The sequence below is a fragment of the Apostichopus japonicus genome, chromosome 2, assembly GCF_037975245.1.
Source record: "Apostichopus japonicus isolate 1M-3 chromosome 2, ASM3797524v1, whole genome shotgun sequence".
Classification (NCBI taxonomy): Eukaryota; Metazoa; Echinodermata; class Holothuroidea; order Aspidochirotida; family Stichopodidae; genus Apostichopus; species Apostichopus japonicus.
In genome coordinates, this window is record NC_092562.1 from 23,154,063 (window position 1) to 23,173,924 (window position 19,862).

The 19,862-nt window shown below is 34.7% G+C and overlaps 2 protein-coding genes across 4 annotated transcripts in view; both read right to left on the reverse strand.

The window, feature by feature from the left end:
- The window catches only part of LOC139982795 (uncharacterized), a 156,660-nt gene extending 154,150 nt beyond the window's left edge, over positions 1 to 2,510 (reverse strand). For 2 of the 3 annotated variants that reach the window (XM_071995893.1, XM_071995900.1), the window contains exon 1: positions 2,288 to 2,510. The gene's annotated coding sequence lies outside the window, so the exon portion shown is untranslated. The remainder of the gene's footprint in view (positions 1 to 2,287) is intronic. The other variant, XM_071995915.1, reaches the window with a different exon arrangement.
- A 4,460-nt stretch (positions 2,511 to 6,970) lies between these two features.
- Positions 6,971 to 19,862, reverse strand: part of LOC139982897 (uncharacterized) — a 28,130-nt gene continuing 15,238 nt past the window's right edge. The window contains exons 11-16 of the mRNA XM_071996056.1: positions 18,335 to 18,655; positions 17,350 to 17,429; positions 16,612 to 16,870; positions 15,995 to 16,088; positions 15,033 to 15,112; positions 6,971 to 8,856 (exon numbers count right to left, since the gene is read on the reverse strand). Of these exons, the coding sequence (XP_071852157.1) occupies positions 8,615 to 8,856; positions 15,033 to 15,112; positions 15,995 to 16,088; positions 16,612 to 16,870; positions 17,350 to 17,429; positions 18,335 to 18,655 (1,076 nt within the window). The 3' untranslated portion in view covers positions 6,971 to 8,614. The remainder of the gene's footprint in view (positions 8,857 to 15,032; positions 15,113 to 15,994; positions 16,089 to 16,611; positions 16,871 to 17,349; positions 17,430 to 18,334; positions 18,656 to 19,862) is intronic.

Below are 19,862 nucleotides of genomic sequence, written 5' to 3' on the forward strand. Positions count from 1 at the left end.
GTCTGTGTGACTTTAGTAGGTTGCCCAACTGTGATTTTATTTTAAACTAATTGTTTGCCAGATTTGACAAAATGTATACAGTAATTGCAAAGATGTTTCTAATATAATCGGGACCCAAGATAAGATACTTTAAGATACAGCCAATCCGGCCTAATTCTTATCTCTCTGAGTATGACTATGACTGCCCGGTGTGACATAAAGATCCAGATCAGACCACAGGAACAGTTTTTATTAAGCACCAAATATTTCATGTCTTCATATTTTAAACAAAATTCTACATTATTCTCTTGAACACCTACTTCCTTGGGCCCACTAATTAACCTTGGGCTATGGGGCTGTATCTCTTACACCCATTCCCACTCATTGAGCCTACTTACTACAGGTATTAGTGCAAACTGTACTGGAGTTCACTACAATACTCTTATGGCAAGCAATTTAAAATTGCTGAAGTTTTATCGCATATGTCTGGTACAGGTCTGGTTACTTGATCGACTAAATGTTAAGTCTAACTCGTACTGAAAGTTTAACAAATAGGGAAGGTTTCAACACTTTTAGATACTGATAAGTATACTGCTTGTCTAGTCAAGTATGTCTTTAAAGACAACATCACAATCAAGCAACAGTGTTTATAGGAATAAAGCATCAACTTTATATCAACGAATTCAAATGGAAAGAAGGAAAGATGCAGACAATAATGTAAACAGTCTTTATTTCCTGCTTTCTCTTCTGGAGAGATAAATGCATGATTGGTAAATCCCTGTATTGCATGTACATAGTTTAATAGAAGCACCAGCTATTACGTTCCTATACTTACTTAAATTAAAGTAATTACGCACATATTATGTACTTAAATTATGCAAAATAAGAAAGACTGCATATCTATTTAATAGCATTCAATATTACATTAATGTTCACCATACTGCTTTAATCTTGTCTGGAGCTCTGAAGTCCCTGCTATCCTAGTGCCACAACACAATATACGTACATCCCTTAGGAAAGAAGACTTCAAACCATAAATACTTTGAACTATTTGGCAAAAGACCTCTCAATTATGCATTTGATTATATTTTACAATACAGACTTTTCCCTAAGTCTCTTGATTCCGCCAAGCCTATACACACATTGTGCTATGCATAGTCGTTTTGTTTTCTTGCCATGTTATTTTTAGGCATATTAGTTTCTGGGGCACGATAATGATGTAATGGTATAAGTCCCTACTCAGTGGATGCTTCGATCAGGGAGTTGTTTTATCTGATATATTAATAATAATATTTTAATTTTACTGCTAACTCAGCGTCTCTGTGGGACCTCCTGAAGTCATTAAGAAATCCTGAGGCATATGAGTCCCTGGGGCAGGATGATGACGTAATGGTTTAAGTCCCTACTCAGATGATGCCTCGATGAAAGGTACATACAAATGACACTATATAATATAAGGCACCACCCGTACCATTACAATAGTTGCCAACCTAGTATACATATTAACTCTACACAAATTACTTAAAGAGTGTTACCTGGTAATTGATAAATAATTGGTAATTTTGTATAGATTTAAAACTTTTCTATTCTAAACACTGCATGCTCTTTGGTAAAATTTAAACATAGAAGACTTGCTGAAGATGTCAGTAATATGGTTATAAAGTTGAAGGTCCAGTTATTAGACAAATAATTCCCAAATGGGTGCAATTAGCTATACATACTTGTTGACTCCTTATGAAAAACTGTACATTTAATTCATAGTTCAAACGGCTTGGCAGTTAGTAGCTGTTTCTCCCCAAATTTCACGTGCTGTACTTGCTAATAATAATTATTATTATTGTTCAGGACTTTCCCCAAATTCAGAGATATTGGCAGGGTATTTCCAGTGACCATTCTTTAGCGGTGTCTTTCCCAGAAATCATGGATGCCTGCAGGTGAGCTACTTATAGTTAAGCCTGGGTCGAGATGCGATTCACTCTAAAAGTAACATACATATTCTCAAAATATGCTTTTCCTATCACCTTATAGTGCTTCTAGTTTGAAATTTTCACTGAGGTAGCCTATCCTTCTTCTGTGCATGATCCATTATTAGAAGTCAGTATTTCCTGTTATGCCACAAGCGCGTTTCTAGTGTTCATTCATTATAACCCGGCGGTTAGTCAATGTATATATGCAGACTAGACGTACACCTAGGCTTCCACCAGCTACATTATTAAGTTAGACCAGTATTAACAGTCCTTACAAGTACACTAGCGTTTGCGTAAGTAGCTACGAAGAATGCAGAATAATAATATCGTTTAGACAATACCTGACGTAACAAGGTCTTGTTTTATAGCTCCTTAGTCAATTTTCTGCTTTCCTGTGCAAAAACACTGCAACAATCCACTCTTGCAGATTGTAAAAGACTCACACAATGAACAGTGATGTCCAGAGAACTTCAATTACAGGTCCGTTTTAATACGTTACGGTTAGGCACTTTTCCGCACGACCGATATGTGTGTAGGCGGCAGTTAGTGCGTTAATAGTGTTTCTAATAGCATTATAGCTGAAAAAGTATCTTTCTCCGAGTAACTGTGGTTTTACCAACAGAGAGAGAGAGCCATTTCCGTGACAATACATTGTCATCAGTACACAGCGCAGAATATCCGCAACTACAGGCTATACCGGAACTGTTGGCTGTGGTCAACTTCCTCGTTGATTCTCTCCCCCCCCCCCCCCCACCAAGTCCCTCGATATCTCCAATCCTAAACAAACGGTAGTGACGTATACACCAGGCTCTTTCGTTTTCATAACACGCTATTTTTTAGGCATATGAGTCTCTGGGGCAGGTTAATGACGTACTGGAATATCCCCTCTCGGTGGAAGTGTTCCTGACAGGTATTTCGTAACGACATGATGCATCACCGCACTGTTATAATAGTTACCACTGCAAACACAACACATAAGAGAAAATGCTGGTCCGGTTAGTTGTATTACCCTTCACCAGCAATGACAGTGAAAAAACAATCGAGAGGTAGACTGAAGGGTCAGCTAGAGATTTATCATATGCCAGGGATGCAAAGTCCCGTTATGGTTGCAGGTGACTGTTCTAACAGATGGATGGTAATGTGTGTCAAACTAGATACGAAAGTTCGTCTAAGTTTATTCACTCCAGCAAACTTGTTTCCTAATGGTATTTTCTGGGTAACCGGCTGTCAACAAGAAACATGCGACTGACACAATCTGCTTATGATAATCTACAGAATCATAGCATATATATTGAAAGTATTACGGACACCTTTAAATTTTGAAGCATATTCTAGTACATTTGTTATGTGTGGTAATCTCTTCAGAATCTGTTGAAAAGCTCTTTTCGTTTTCCAAGATATACATGCACATTTGGAATTTGATAAATCTGAGAAAATTAAAAATGTGCAAAATTATGACGCAGAGTTTTGCGCTCTTCAAAATTTCTCATTTGAAACCTGAATAAGCTAACCCCTTATTACAAGCCCACATATATCATTTGTATAATGTGTTGTTCCTCTTTTCAAAGAAGACAATACAATTATTTCCAAAACTATCCTTAGGCCCCAAACCTGTGTTCAGTGTCCTTGAAACGAAGATGGTAACAACAAAAGAATAATATAACAGAAAATTAGGCAGTAACCAACATCACTTCATCAATGTGCATACTTAGCTAATTTGTATTCATAAATTAAATTAAAATTAAGAAAGGACTTGTGAAAAGATCCTTCTTATATGGATTTTAATGGGAGTTGAAGCTATTTTCATGGTTTGTACTGCCTATTAGAGTGATTATGAACAATATCATTCATAGCTGAACGTTTCAGTCTTAGGCATTGGCTATACACAACTGAACATGTCAGGCTCTTTATAGTTTGACTGGAGTTAAAGAAAAACGACTAACGGGAACAAAAATCGTAGAACTCCTCGGAAAATCTATTACTTGCTCCGTTAATTCTTGTTCCAGCTGGCTAATGAATGTAAATTTAAACACCTTCATTTTGATGCAATTACTTCGTTGGTAATAAAGAGTTGTAAATAATTGTCTCATATTTCATTTTATCAATTCATGCCCACCAAATAACTACATTGTGGATATTACTTTATAAACTAGACATATAATTAGAATTAGAGTTAGGTTTGATTGTCAAATTTTTATCAAAGCTTTTGAGGATTCCTAAAAAAAGAAGACTTATCCTATCAAAACACCCTTCAAGATTTTATCACCAAATAAAGATCAATATTTGGTTGCCTGAAAGTAATTCATATTAGCATTCAATCACAAGTAAACAGGAGGAATGAGTTGGACAATTTCAAAATATGATTTATCATAATGATTGCTCGCCAGTCATTAATTCTCTCGAACTCTATGTGATGCATTTAAGTGTGTGACACTAAAATGGTAAGTAGTATTTATATCGATGGCGTAATCGACTGTTTATGTTGCTGATTCGGCAGTTATATTGCTAAAAAAGATGATGCCATACACCATATTTTCCACGTAGGTTGTTTCCGTAACTAGTTGTCATCATAACTGTGCTGTTTTTGTGGATTTAGTACCCATATTTTGTCTTCTGTAGGCTCTCAATGAACGTCAGAAAAGAGAAAGCTGTAAAGTCACACAACTCTGGCATACAATATTGTTGTATTATGCTGAGAAATGCCCCCTCAGCATCACGCACCCCCCCCCCCAACCAAAACATATGATGTCAATGTATTGAAAGTTAATATTCAATTCCATTGAACAACTATTCGGTGGTAATGAATTGTGTGGAGTACCAATTGACAATCCCAGTTGAACTATACGTCGACCCTCAAGTCATAACATAGATTTTTCTGTCAGTTTCATTAATCAACACAGGAGTGTCAGAAATCACATAACAGTGTTAGAATCACAATAAACTTACCTTTTATCTCTCAAAGGTTTCAGAAAATTTAAATATACTAAACTCTAAGCCATTTCTTATTATTTCTATGCATGTCTTAAGCCGAAACTAATATCTAATTTACCTCACAGTTTCATCATCGAAGGCTTTGGTATTGTTTGTTCTCTGTACCAGGATTGGCTCTTTCGTGTCATGTGATTCCCAGTATATAAACCCATTTCATGTGTGTTAGAGATTTGACTGTCTGACTAATTGAAAGGACTAATATCATTTTATCACGAAGGCTTAAACAAACAAAACGTGGTATAGGTCTTAATGAATAGTACTTTTGACTAAAGCATATAGAAAGGGATAACTCTGTAATATCTCTTGATTGTCACTTTAAGGGATTTTATATAATATTCCATAAAATGAAAAGAAGACAAATTGAAGGTTTCCAATCCCCCCCCCCCCCCGATCAACGGAAATGGCACTTTCCGGGCTTGAAAATGACCAACCAGATGTACACTTTTTGCCCGAGAACCAAGTATTTCCCAATAGTCTTTTTTCCATCCATAACCTTTTTGAAGATTGTCACCAGTCACACATAATGTTCGACCTCATCGCATGTCCTGTGGATCATTGCTTTTGTAGGTGATTCTACGTCGCGGCCCACAATACCCGACAGCCCCACTTTGGAAGGTTTTAAGCCCATTATTTGTTCAGAATTTGAAAATTCACATTTCTCGTGAATAAACTCACTTCAAAACATACCCATTATGTTGCAAAAAAAAAATTCATCTATGGACAACCTATATAGAAAAACCTCCTTGAACCCCTAACAGACCGGCCAAAATTGCACGAGTAGAGGGAAGTATGATAAAGAATGTTGGTCAGGATATTTTTTTAAAATTCAGACACAGTTCATTTATTGGTGTACAAATATTAAAACCTCTTATAACGGCTATTATAAAACTTCGTTGAAGGAAATGAAACAAATACCAGATATTTTCGAAACCGAACACTACACACATAGTCGTAGGAGGCGCGGACTGCAACCCCCCCCCCCCCAATATTTTGACTGAAAATTCTGGCAATATGCTGAGAATTATTCGGGCACCTACTGAAAGAAAATTAAATTCCAATACATAGCTACATTTAAAGGAAATTTATTAAAAATCATCTCCTTGGTAATTAAAATAAAGTTCTAAGCTTGGCCGACTAATTAAGCCATTACTAATGTAAAAGAAAGTTTTGACATAATTGGACCTCCATGCTTTTTTCTTCATCTACAAAAGACATTTCGTTGTTTAGATGGGCATCCCGCGGTGCACTGCGCAACTTTCACGGACCGTACGGTACACGATAGCATGCGATGTAATTACCGATGCTTGCTTACATGATATTGACTTTAACATGTTGAACGCGAAAAATGTTGGTTATATTTTTCGGGCAAGTCGTTACAGCTCCCCAAATCAAATTGGGCCCCTTCGCCTTTGACTACACACACATACAGTTTTGAAGCTGTTCATCCTGGAACGCCATTCTCGTGCTCACTGATATGATTTGATATCTGCTGTTTGCTTTACAAACTCGAACACGCGCATAGCGAGGAATTTGCCAAGGGAGGGGCAAAGTCTGTAGGCAAACCATCTAAGCGTAGCGCGACCATGAGTTGGCGCGAAGCGTACAAGAAAATTTTGGCCGAAAATGCCTCCCAGATCGCTGGAAATGACACTTCCCAGGCCTTGTTAGTTGTATCTAAGCATTTTCTATTTTGAAATTACCAGCGATATCATAAAAAAACAATATGCTCGGGGGGGGGGGGGTGGTCGCCCCCTTCCCGAAATGCGTCATGTTCCCCGACGACTCGGTCGAGTTCGAGACCAGCCACAGTTGGTTTCATAGCACCATTGTACAATTGTTTAAGGGGTCCATACACACACACGTTATGATAGACCATATATAGTGTATATATATAGATACATATTATTGAGAGAGGAAAAATGGAAACGTAAAAAAAAAAGAGTTGTCGGTGTAAGTGGTAGGGTGAGGTGCACGCTGTAATATTCTTGATGATAATTATACAAGAGATGATTCAAAGAGGAGTTGATATAGCTTTGACTTCTGTATTCAGAGTGTCTCATTATACACACTCATTGCTCTTAACTACTTCTACTAACATGCGTCATATACAAACATTCCTAACAGTGACGTCAGCCCCCTGCTTTTTAGGGTAGGTTGATGGTTACAATAACAGGACACATTGTGGTTTCTAAAGGGTGGTGTCAAATACAATACTGTAGAACGAGTACACTATGTTACACACGCCCCTTCCGAATCCTCGATCCGTCACTGGCTACCCTGTGTATAATAGGGATCAGGCTATAATGATGTAACTGTTCCTCGTTCTCTTCCCGGTGTCTTAGCGTTTTTTTTCTTTTACTCCCACCTTTTCTCTTTTTTCTTTTCCCTTACTTCCTTTCCTCCTCCTCTCCCCCCCTCTTTTTCCCTTTTTTCTTCTCTTTTTTTTTCTCTCCTCTTTTTCTTACCCGGGGGCGCGCGCCCCCAACGCCCAACTGGATACGGGCCTGCAATCCTACTGCACCATTCGACTGACACAGTTCTACACCTTCTTTCACATCAATGAACTAGATGTCGTAAGAAATGCTCTAATAAAATAAAATCATGGCTTTCCAGGCTACTAATGTGGTTCAATAAATTGATTATTAGGGTATATCTACTACAGAAGAACCACAGTTTCGTAAAATGTTCTTCTTTTTAATTGTTCTTCTGTTATAGTTTTCTTTTTAATTCAGTATCCACTTTTCTTGTTCACTTACAAACAAACTTCGTTATTGAAGTATAGACTTTTTTATATCACCCGTTCGTTAAAGGCTTTATACAATGTGGGTCTTTAGCTCTGTTTCTCTTGGAATGATCATCTGGGATAGCTGATAGCTGTTTTTAACTTAAAAGAGCAGGTTGTGTACGTAACATTACTTATGTCGCTCGCAAATAAATAATGGTCACAATGCATATTCGGTACGGTTTCATCATTCTGAGCTACATTCTTATCATTCACAAGATACATTTTAAAACCCGCGAGAAACAAACAAACAAACAAACTATCTAAATTCCAGACGACACCTCTTATTTTACCCTGCAAGGGTTTGTCACTAACAGTCGCTTCTACAAGGTCCTTACCATCCTAGGGTATACCATAAAGCATTCGATATATTTCGCCCAACACTTACAAGCATGCATGGCATTAAAGGGCATCAACACAAACGACACTAATGATTACGATGTGCTGGTATCACTAAAATAATCAGTTAAATGTGTAGTATGTAAGATACGGTTATCTAAATTTTTCTAAACGAAATACTGCTTATAGAAATTAAACTTTGATTTTAGAAAAAGAAACTTGCACATTTTATAATGGGAGAACTTTCAAAAGGGTAAGTACAACCCAATAACCGAACGGTTCTTGATCTCATTGATGTTATTATGGAGCTATGTGTGTAAAACATATAAAAACACCATATTCTCGTTCACATGTGGGGTAATAAAATTATATGATGATCAACGATAACAATATTTTTTTGTACATTTTGATTCTTGACGCCCTTTACGATTACTTTCATGTCAAACTTAACGTTACAATCACTAAACTATACCAACTCAAAACCAAATAAATGTCCTACTAACAGAATCATATAAATTGTCATGGACTGGGCGATATAAGCACCTGATATTAGTCTCTAGTTTACGTAAATTGCTGTGGATTCCTCCGGCACATTGGGAATCTCATAACCATCTTGATCAGTTTGATTTATTTCTGTAGATGATTTATGAGCTGTTGCATCAGATTCCACAGACAAATATTCTGTCTCCAAAGGTTCCTTCTGAATATCAGATTTGAGGTTAAGACCTTCATAGTTATGATGAAGACTGTCCTTGGTCACCTCTTTCAGGGGAAGATACTGTGCTTCATCCGGAAAATCTATGAAGATAAGAAGATAAGATGGCTGTCGTTAGGTGAACGTCACAGTCAACACAGCTCCTGTTTTATTTGCTTTATATGTAGTCTTGTATTTTTTTTCCGTATCTGTGATTGTTATGGATGCTCTGTAAGGATATAAAGGCGAAACTGTGGATATTTTGATGATATTTTGATATACAGAAACCCTGGTTTGAGAAAACAAAACGTAAGAGTGTAACCTAGGCTTATATAGGCTATGGAAATGTACACTATATTGCTATATAGCCTATACGTATGCCATGCTTGTACACTGTTGGACACTATACCATTTCCGTCAGGACACTATATTGTCGGTGAAGTACGTTAGTTAGTTACGAACAAAGAGAAAACAAGCAGGACAATGGACGAGAAACTGGACTGTTTATTGGAACAACTATCCAAGCTACAAGCTATGCCTAAACAATTAAATACTTTGAATCAACGCCTTTTAATGATGGAGGAGAAGCTGATGTCGATGAATGGAGCGATTACTGATATGGCAGAGTCGGCTGAGTTGAGGGAGAATGCTGTAGAGAAGGTTAAAGCTGATTATAAACTTAAAGCAGATAAGACAGAGGTAACTAAAATAGATGAAAAACTATCGATGGCAGTGAATTCGATTCTTTCTAAAGTTCAGATGTTAGAAAATCGATAACGTCGTAAGAACTTGATTTTCTATGGTATTCCGGAAGCATTTGAATTAAGAGAACGCCGGTCTTCTGAGCGCTTGATTACAAAGGAAATTGTCAAGGATTTGATGGGATTGGAGGTCAATGAAAAAGATATCGAAAGGGCTCATAGAATACCAAGAGGTCCAGTGATCGGGAACATCAAGTCCAGACCGATCCAGGTGTGCTTTAGTCGTTATTCTGACCGTGATGAGATTTTACATTCAGCCAAGCTTTGAAGGGAAATACTTACAGAGGAAATAAATTTTGTATCACGGATGATGTGACCCCAACAGTGCGAGATGCAAGAAAGCAACTGCGTCAAAGCCTAGAGGTTGTTAAATATAGACCAGGGGTAAAACATGCTTTTATCCCATGGACTGCCCCAGCTTCGCCAATTGTTGTAAAGGAAGATGGTTCTCGACAGAAACTTCTTCATGTTGATTGAAGACTGTTTTGTGGAGTTCACTATGAAGATTAATGTTATTATCAAGCTCATCATTATAGAGCTCATTTTAGATATTATTTTGTATGTTTATTACGTTTACGCAGTGAGATTGATATTTGGGTATTTAATCATGGATTGGAACAATACTATCATGTCTATTCTGTATTTTATTATGGAATTTATCATGGAATTAATCATGATACGTGTTATGGATAATACTTCTTTTCATGAACATTGCCTTGAAATTTTTGAGGACTATTATTAAAAAAAAATTGAGATAGACACTGTGGAAAACAGGAGCTGTGGTGAGAAATCTTTGCTTTTGTTCTATGTCGTTTACGTTTTGTGTGGGTCATTGTAATTTATATGTTTGTTTATGTTTTTTTCCAAAAATAACTCTCAATATATTGACATTAAAGTACAACATCAATGTGTTATGGATAATATGTAATGAGAAAAAAGTAATTGTATTACATGCTATGGTTAGCTTTGATTTCGATTTTGATATTCTTACCCTGAATGGCGGGTGAAATTATAATATCGTCTTTGAATTGCCGTGGGTTACGCGCCACTAATAAGAAGAGTGATGTTTTTGATTTTCTTAAAAATAAAAAAGGACCATATTTATTGTTTGGAAGATACTCATTGGGATCTGGGTATTATTGACACTATAGAAAAGGATTTGGATGCGGATTGTTATATTGCCCCTGGTACAAATAACGCTAGAGGTGTTGCGATTTTTTTTAAAATAATGATTTCGATTATATAATCGAGCGAATTGAGCTATCGGCAAAAGGGAAATTATATTGCTATGATTTTGAATATGGGTTGTTATAATATCACTTTTATTCTAATCTACGATCCCAATGCCGACACTCCATCCTTTTTTTTTCATAATTTGCATGATATTATAGAGGATTTCTATACAGATCATTGTATTATTGTAGTAGATTGGAATGTTACACTTAATCAAAGTATGGACACATTTAATTATCAACATATTAATAATTCTTTGTCTAAACAAGTGATTTTAGATCTTATGGATAATTATGATTTAGTAGATGTATGGCGGGTTTATCATCCAATTGAACAGAAGTTTACTTGGTGTCAGAAGAATTAATTTAAGCAAGGTCGTTTAGATTTTTTTGGGTTTCTTCTGGGTTAATGAATATTGTAGTAAACTCTTCTATTTTATATGGATATAGGTCTGATCACTCTTTAATTAGCACTACGTTTAATTTCTTTAATATCAAGATAGGGAGACGGTATTGGAAATTTAACAATTCACTACTTGATGATGACCAATGTACGATTACAGATAAAATTAGGGATACCATAGATCAATACGCCTGTTTGATCCATAATATAGAGAATATTCATTCCATTTCTAAAAGAGATATTCATTTTGTAATAAATGATCAATTTTTGTTTGAAATGATTCTTCTTAACCTTCGTGGGAAATGATTTTCTTACGCTTCGTACAGGAAAACAAATAATAATGAGAGAAAAACCTTTCTGCTAGGCGAGATTAATAGGATGGAAGATATTAATAATGTAATAATGAGGGATGAACTGGAGAAACTTTAAAACGAATTGGAAAAAATTAGAGAGAAAAATATGGCGGGCTTTAGAATTCGTTCTAGGGTTCAATGGATTGAGGAGGGCGAAAAACCCTCGAAGTATTTTCTTAATCTGGAAGCACGTAATGCGTCAACAAAATTAATTACCCATCTAACTAACAAGGAAAATATTGATATTTATACACAAAATGAAATTCAAAATGAAGTGTTTATGTTTTACAGCAATTTATATGATTCACATGAAAATGATTTACATGATGTTGACTTGGAAACGGTGCTGTTGGGTGATTATAGTGTTTTGACTATTTCAGAATCGGAGTCACTAGAAGGTCCATTACAGTATAAGGAAATTTATGATGCGTTAAAGAAAATGAAAAACGATAAGTCTCCTGGAACAGATGGTTTTACTGTAGAGTTTTATAGGTATTTTTGGTTGAACTTAGGCCATTTTCTGATTAGATCTCTTAATTATGGTTATGATAATTCTTTATTATCTATTACACAACGACTGGGGGTAATTTCAATTATACTGAAGGGTGATAAACCTAGGAATTTGTTGAGTAATTGGAGACCTATAACTCTACTTAATGTTTCTTATAAAATTGCGTCAGCTTGCATTACTAATCGAATAAACTCTGTTCTTTCTCAGCTTATTTCGTTTGAACAATATGGTTTAATGAAAGGTAGATATATAGGTGATTGTATCCGTACTATTTATGATACAATGTTTAATCTTGAAAAAGTACATCATCCAGGACTTTTATTTGTAATTGAAAAAGCTTTTAATTCGGTGGCTTTTAGTATTATTGAAAAAAGCTTTACAACTATTTAATTTTGGTTCTTCTATTTTAAGGTGGTTCGTTACACTCTATAATAAAATGACTTCAACGGTTTTGGTAAATGGTACATTTTGTAATTATTTCACAATCGAAAGAGTATGTAGACAGGGTGACCCGCTGTCACCCTGTCTCTTTAACCTCGTTGCTCAGCTTTTGAGTATTTATATTAATAACGATGTGTCTATTCGTGGTCTTGACTTTGGGGGTTATGAATATAAAATGACTCAATATGCGGACGATACAACGTCTTTAATTGATGGTACTATGAGTTTCTTTCAAAATCTTCTAAACGGACGTTATTTTTTGGGTAGTTTTTCTGGCCTAACAATGAATTTGGATAAATCTATTTTGGTTGGAATTGGTAGTTTGAAAGGGTCTTCTGATCTTTTTTTGTAAAGAGAGGAACATTTGTTGGAACCAGGGAGAAGATTTCACTATACTTGGAATTATTTTTAATACTGATCTGGATAAAACGATTTCAGTAAATTACGCAAGGCAGAAAATAAAATTAGGCATCTGATAAACATTTGGTCAAAGCGTAATCTAACTACGTTGGGTCGTGTAACGGTTTTTAAATCAATTATCTTACCTCATTTGAATTATTATTTGTTAACATTACCTAATTTGTCGGATAGCATCTTGAAAGATTTGAATTCTTTATTTTTCAAGTTTATTTGGAAGAATAAACCTCATCGAGTTAGTAGACAACAGGTTATTCATGATTATGTTGAAGGCAGTTTTAGAATGACTGATATTTTTAGTCACACTGTGGCTTTGAAAGTTACTTGTTTTTTGTCGCCCGTTTGACAATAATACCGGGAAAATTGTCTTGGTGCTTGGTATCTTAGTAAATATGGCTTCACTATTACAGATGATATAATGAATGGTTATTTTTTTATTAAACAGTATAGCATTGTATTTGATAATATTTTTTGGAAAGACGTTTTTTACTTATTCCATTATTATATGGTAAACTATAATTATGCTTTTAGCAATGATCATCATTTAATTCTATATCAGCCTATTTGGAACAATAGTTCAATAAAGGTTGACGGGAAGCCGGTTTTATATCGGCACTGGATTAATAGTGGAATCCATATAATTAATGATTTAATATCAGAAGATGGTACATTTCTTAGTTATAATCAATTTATCAATATTTATAATGTGCGTTCAATTTTTTTTTATGGATTGATAAATGCTATAAAATCTTTTTGGAATAAGCTTTTTGGAATGCTTAATTACAGTTTACCGAGACCCGTCATCAATTTTTATTGGCTATTGATATCTAAACAAAAATGTATTTGCAGATATGTTTATAATAATTTGTTACATTCATCAGTCGTTAGGAATAAGGCTTTATCAAAATGGTGTGAGAAATTGAATATTATGATTTTGGATAAAGATTGGTCATTATATTGTCTCATTCCATTTAAATGTTCCAATGATGTTAATATAAGATGGTTTCAATATAGAATTATTCATCGGCTTATTCCTTGCAATTATTATTTGCGCATTATTAATGTAGCAGATTCTGATCAATGTAACTTTTGTTACAATACTGTTGAGACAATTGAACATTTATTTTTTCTGTCCTTTTGTTAGTATATTGTGGGAGTTTCTCAATAATATTTTGACCAATGCTAGTATTGATTTAAATATTAATAAGGTAGAAAGAGTATTATTTGGTTGTAATCATGACTGTATGTTTAGTTTGATTGTTATTCTAGTGAAAAAATATACTTTTAATTGTAAACGGAAAAAACAAATTCCATCTGTTTTTGGATTGCTTGACTTTTTGAAAGGTTACTTTAGCTTACAGAAATGCATTTTTAGATCTAGTATGAAAATTGATTGGGACCGATATTGGGAGCCTTGGGTAAACTTATTGGGGATTAACATTGAACATTACTAAAAGATATATTTTCCCATTGCATGGGATTATATGTATTCGAATTATTTTTGTGTTCACAAAGCAAGATGATACATGTTGATTGTCGTTTTTGTTTGTACTAAAATGAGAGTTGAATAAAAATAAAATAAAAAAATAAAAATATATTGAATATGTTTTCCATTCATTGTGGAATACTTGGGCCTCAATAATGATTCTTGTTAAAACTCAATATATATATATATATATCTGAACAGTGGTCTCTTTAATAGGTATTATAACAACTGATTGTCAAAGGGAACATAAGTTTAAATAATTTATTGAAGGAATACATCCAGGAACAATTGTGATGAGAGTGTGTTTAACAAGCCATTACCGAAGTGATTGTTACATTTCTTACTTTGGCAATTTCATCATATGCTTTGAGGAAGGTGGGTGCCATCAGTTTCTTATGACTAATATAGTGAAACATAAGTAAACTCTTCTATGAGTCAAATTAAATCTGAAAAAGTGTTCGTGGTCATTTCATTTACTTTTGAACTATTTCTATGAAAACAAATGTAAACAATAATTTTGAACAGCTCTTAAAATGTTCGTATATTTTGCTTCATAATCATTAATGCTAACACATGCATCAGGTTTGTAACCTCAACTTTGCAACATAACTCAAAGCCAAACATTCCTTTCAACTTTTGAGTAGATATCATGAAATAAATGCGTTTCATATCTTACATGGTTCAGCATAATCTTCATCTTTTTCCTCGGTCGCATTTGTATGTTTAATTTGTTGAGTATGTGCTCTGTTTGAATGTCTGGAGAAAATAGACACAAAATAAAAAGAACTGGAAACAAAGATACGTCATGTTTTAATTTTAATTTTTTAATTATGTTTGTTCTGCAGTCAGAATACATAGTCAGACTTTTTCTATATAACATGGTAATTTTTTTTTATTAATCGTATCATTCAATCTTACTTGTTTTCCAAAGGTAATCTTGTACTCTGTCAAAATCTCTTTTGCTTAATACAGTGTTTTGCATGTTGTCACATCTATGTAACCTATAAGACATACTAATCCACATACGAGGATTTGGAAGCAATACACAATAGCTGATCTAACTAGTAATGAATGTGGAAAGTCTGTTGCTAGAATGAAAGTAATCCAAAAATATCCTTTTCAGAGATGCGAGGCATTTTTTTGTAAGGAATAACATTGCTAAACATCCTTTCAGACAATCTATTACATTTAATGTAAAGTATATATGTCAAATATTAATCATTGTCTATAAAATCATTAAAAGTTATCCTTGAACACGATTGTCACAAAACAATGTGAACTACTTTGGCCTTCCAGTTGGTGACAATTGTGTAACACCGGCAAATGTGTTGCATTAGTTTTTAAACATTGCAAGTATCGATGAAACACGTGGTATATTTACACATACGTAGCGCTGCTCAAATTTTAGCAGTGTTTGCAATTACAACCATAACAATTTTTGGATGGTCCAATGGGTAAAAATCCAACAATTTAATATAGGATTTTTTCTTTCAACAGGAAACGTTTAAATATAAATTTTCTTTTTTCATCTTACCATGTGCAATCGGTTTTATAAAGTAACATTTGTATTCTCATGGTTTTCAATGCAGCTTTAAAGTCACAACATCACAATTAGTAATAAAAGCTTACGAACATTACCTTCTGTACACGAGCAATACAACCGGCATGGCAATCAACAAGGTCAGTGTTATTAAGACAATCAGCACAACAATTACGATAGAATAGGAGTGACCTGTAAAATAATTGTTAGAACATCAATTAGTTTAACAAAGATTAATGAGACCAGGGACGAGAAATCACTATCGTACATTTGACTCGAGACTCACAAATATGACCAATGTGAATGATCAAACACGTGTAAATAAGTGACATGTTCAAGTCATGCAAAGTCGACAAAGTGACTCATAGTTTGTAATTCGGCGGTATAGTTTACTAGAATGTTACACTTCTGCTCGGCACGATGACAGTAAACAATGGTCGTTTAGAAACACATAACTATACAATTACTCTCAAATGTAAAATGTACTCCTCATTATGTCAGTGCCAAATATAACACTGATTTCTTCTCGTTACAATGTTTCACATATACCCTGTATTAGTACTTAATCACAGATCGATCATTGTAATAGTTTGAATTGTTTAGATGTGAAGGTAACACAAATGTTACGATGGGTTCTTGAGTATTTGTACATGACAAGTGACCCTTCCATGGCTCTTAAATGTTGATTTTATCAACGAAAAATAAAAAGATTCACCTTGTTGATCTGTGACATCACCAGCCACAGAGATTCTTGCATATTCAGTTAATTCACTCACGGGGCCATACCCAGCGTCCGTCACCAGTTTAACTTGAAAGTTGTAGATATTCTTGCCAAGATTCTCATAAATATACCCTTTCACATTTGGATCCATCACCTGTACAACCTCTAGTATCTCTTTGGTCTCAAAATCACTGATATAGATAAGGAAACCTATTAGAGAAGCATTGCAGTTCAGAGAAATTTCATCTGGTACCTGAAAAAAAATGATTTCGGAACCAAAATTACCTAATGTAGACACAGAATTATCATTGTGTACGTGTACTGTACATGTGCGTGTTTGCATGTATGTATGTCTTTTCCAGTCCTCGTTATGTAGCTAACGTCATCCATCTCGCTGGAGGTCTAAACTGAAAAATTGCTCTAGGGAAAAACCTGTTAATCACAGTAGATCATGCAGTAGAATGACAAGATCAAGTACATATTTTCTTTCACGGTGCAGGTTTTGACACGAGATGCCCGTATTCCGTAGTATTGTGATGAAAGCTTATCCATTACACCAGTGTGAACGTTTCTACAGTTAGGTTTTGACTGACATACCTAGACGTAACAACAGATAAATTTTCAAAATATTAGCGTTAAGATGTTTCAAACATATTTCTGGACGCTATCGCAGGAGGCTGTCCTTGAAATGACCCAAAAGTTGATGTAAAAAATGAATGTTGATCCACGAACCTTCCAACTGATTAGGACAGTGCTACTTCCCGCCTCTGTTAATCTAGCTTGTACGTCAAGTGGCTGTGTCTCTATGGGCACTGTAATGAACACATCAAACCAAAATAGCAAAAAAGGAGTAGATCTTAAGAATGACGCTGCCAATGCGTGTACACTAGAACTGGATGAAACATTTTAGACCCAATAAAAGAAGCATTACCACTTTTAAGATTTAAAGTCGATACTTCTACATGTGAGGTAAACAAATAATGTAACAGTACTAGAACCGTGAAGAAATCAGTCCTTCCGAGAAACAAAGTCTGGGATAAACTAGTGAAAGGCAATGATTTCTCAACAAATTGAAAATAGTTAATAGAAAACCATCCATGCCATAAGCAGGACAATGAAACAATATGTTGGTGGCTATTCACTGAACTTTGCATACTATTAGGACAATTTAAACAAATACTATCATTCGTTTTGAGATATAGGGACGAATAATTTTAAAGCATCAAGCGGTTAGCTACGGCCGTTCCTCATTATTATGTGGCTGTTAAAAGGGCCTTCTAGAGTTATATTGTAGAGCCATATTGTATACAACATTAATGTGGATTTAAATTACATAATGACCAGTAAGAAGTGCAATAGTGTTTAAATATTATAAAACAAAAGAGTATTAATGTTAATGGTTATACATTGCAATAGTATCCTCCGTACGGATGTCATATTATGTTTCGGTACCGCGCACAAGCCACTTCTTCCAATACAATAAGTAATACAGGCGGGAAAAAGAAGGTGACCAAATTTATTTGTTTACATTACTGTTGATTCCCCGTTTATTCATTCATATGGGATGGTAGAATAGTAAGATTTTTGATCAAATGCATGCATGGATGGAAGTGGTATTAATCCTTTGCCCTACTTTGCACCACATCGGCCAACAATTCACATCATGCTAGTTCACGATGAAAGTTTATGTTAAACTTTTGCAATAATTAACACTTACTTGGACAATATGTTCTTGCAGATTCATAAGAGCTTTTTGGTCCTTCACCAAATGACCCTTCTCTTACTGCAGCCACAGAGAACTGATACAAGGTGTCTGGTAGCAGATTACTAAAGGTAAATGAGAGTGTTGGCATTTCATTAGCTTGGACGCTATCTGTGGAGTTCCAGTCTTCTTCTTCGTTGGTCCGGTAGTAAGGTACATAACCTATCACTGGAGGGTCTCCTATATCACTGATGTCATTCCATGCTGTCCAAGATATCGTGATTGTAGTGTTTGAAGCAGATATAAAGTCAGGGGATCTAGCTATTAGTGGAAGGACTGCGTGAAAATTAAAGTGAAAAAAAGGAAAGTGTGTGATTTTACCTTGTTTGACAGTTCTCCATTGTATTTGCTGCCACTGAATGCTCTTTTTAAAATTATATGTCTAAGTCATCGCTAAATAAGTTAAAATTGCCAATTCTATATACAGCAAAGCAGCTCTCTGTGTTGGTTAATGAACAAAACCTGTTCAGGTTTTCCTTGAACTTTGTTAAACAAAAGGTAATATATATTCACTAAATTTGAAGCTTCTGAAAATATATTTTGCATATATCCCTACTTTTTTCAAGTGACCCCCCACACTTACATATATCATGACAAAATGCTGGAGCATTAAACCTTCAATTTACTCACCTCCATCAGTTAAATTGTCCAAGGGCTCTAAGATTTCAAGCATCCTAACATATTGATTTACTTTAAACCTCTGTATTCATGTCACTTTGAAAAGCCATCAAACTGGCTCTAAACAGATTAAGAGCAATGTAACCCTTACAAATGGCAGCATAAAAGTGACCCATTGAGTCGAATCACTGTTTTAATATTCATGACATGTAATTCCTGTCATTACATAATTCAAGCCAACCAGGGCACTCCTAGAATGATGCTTTGATTTATTCAGATTCCCATAAAGAAGTAATGGGGAGAGAACCTTTAACTAAAAGTCAAGGGGTTGTTAAATGTGAGAGATCCTCTTTCTTTTCATTAAACTTAAACGTTACATATGTCACTATCTGCAAAATATCTTTGTTAAATATCATATGTCTTTATTATTTAATAATAATATAATATGTTTATATATGAATAATGTCTGTAAAATATTCAAATATCTATCTAAATATCTGTCTGCAAAAAATGTTGGCAGATGCTATTGAGAATGAAGGTATTTATAGTTACAGCAGATCACATGACATTTGCAAAATATGAGATAGGACTAGTTATTTTAAACGGAAGTGGTTACTAATTTCACTAGTGAAATTTTACCCAAGCTGCTAGTCAATTTAGTACGGATGTACATACCCTTGTGACAAACACATAAAATACTACATTATTTGAGAAGTGAAATATTAGGAATCTCTACATACCCTTATGAAAATACACTATTTTCAAATGTGATCACAGGTAAAACAAAACAGATAAAGCACAATTTCAACTATAAATTACTTGTTTTCATGTGTGCTTAAAATATGTGAACATACTTCACAAAGTG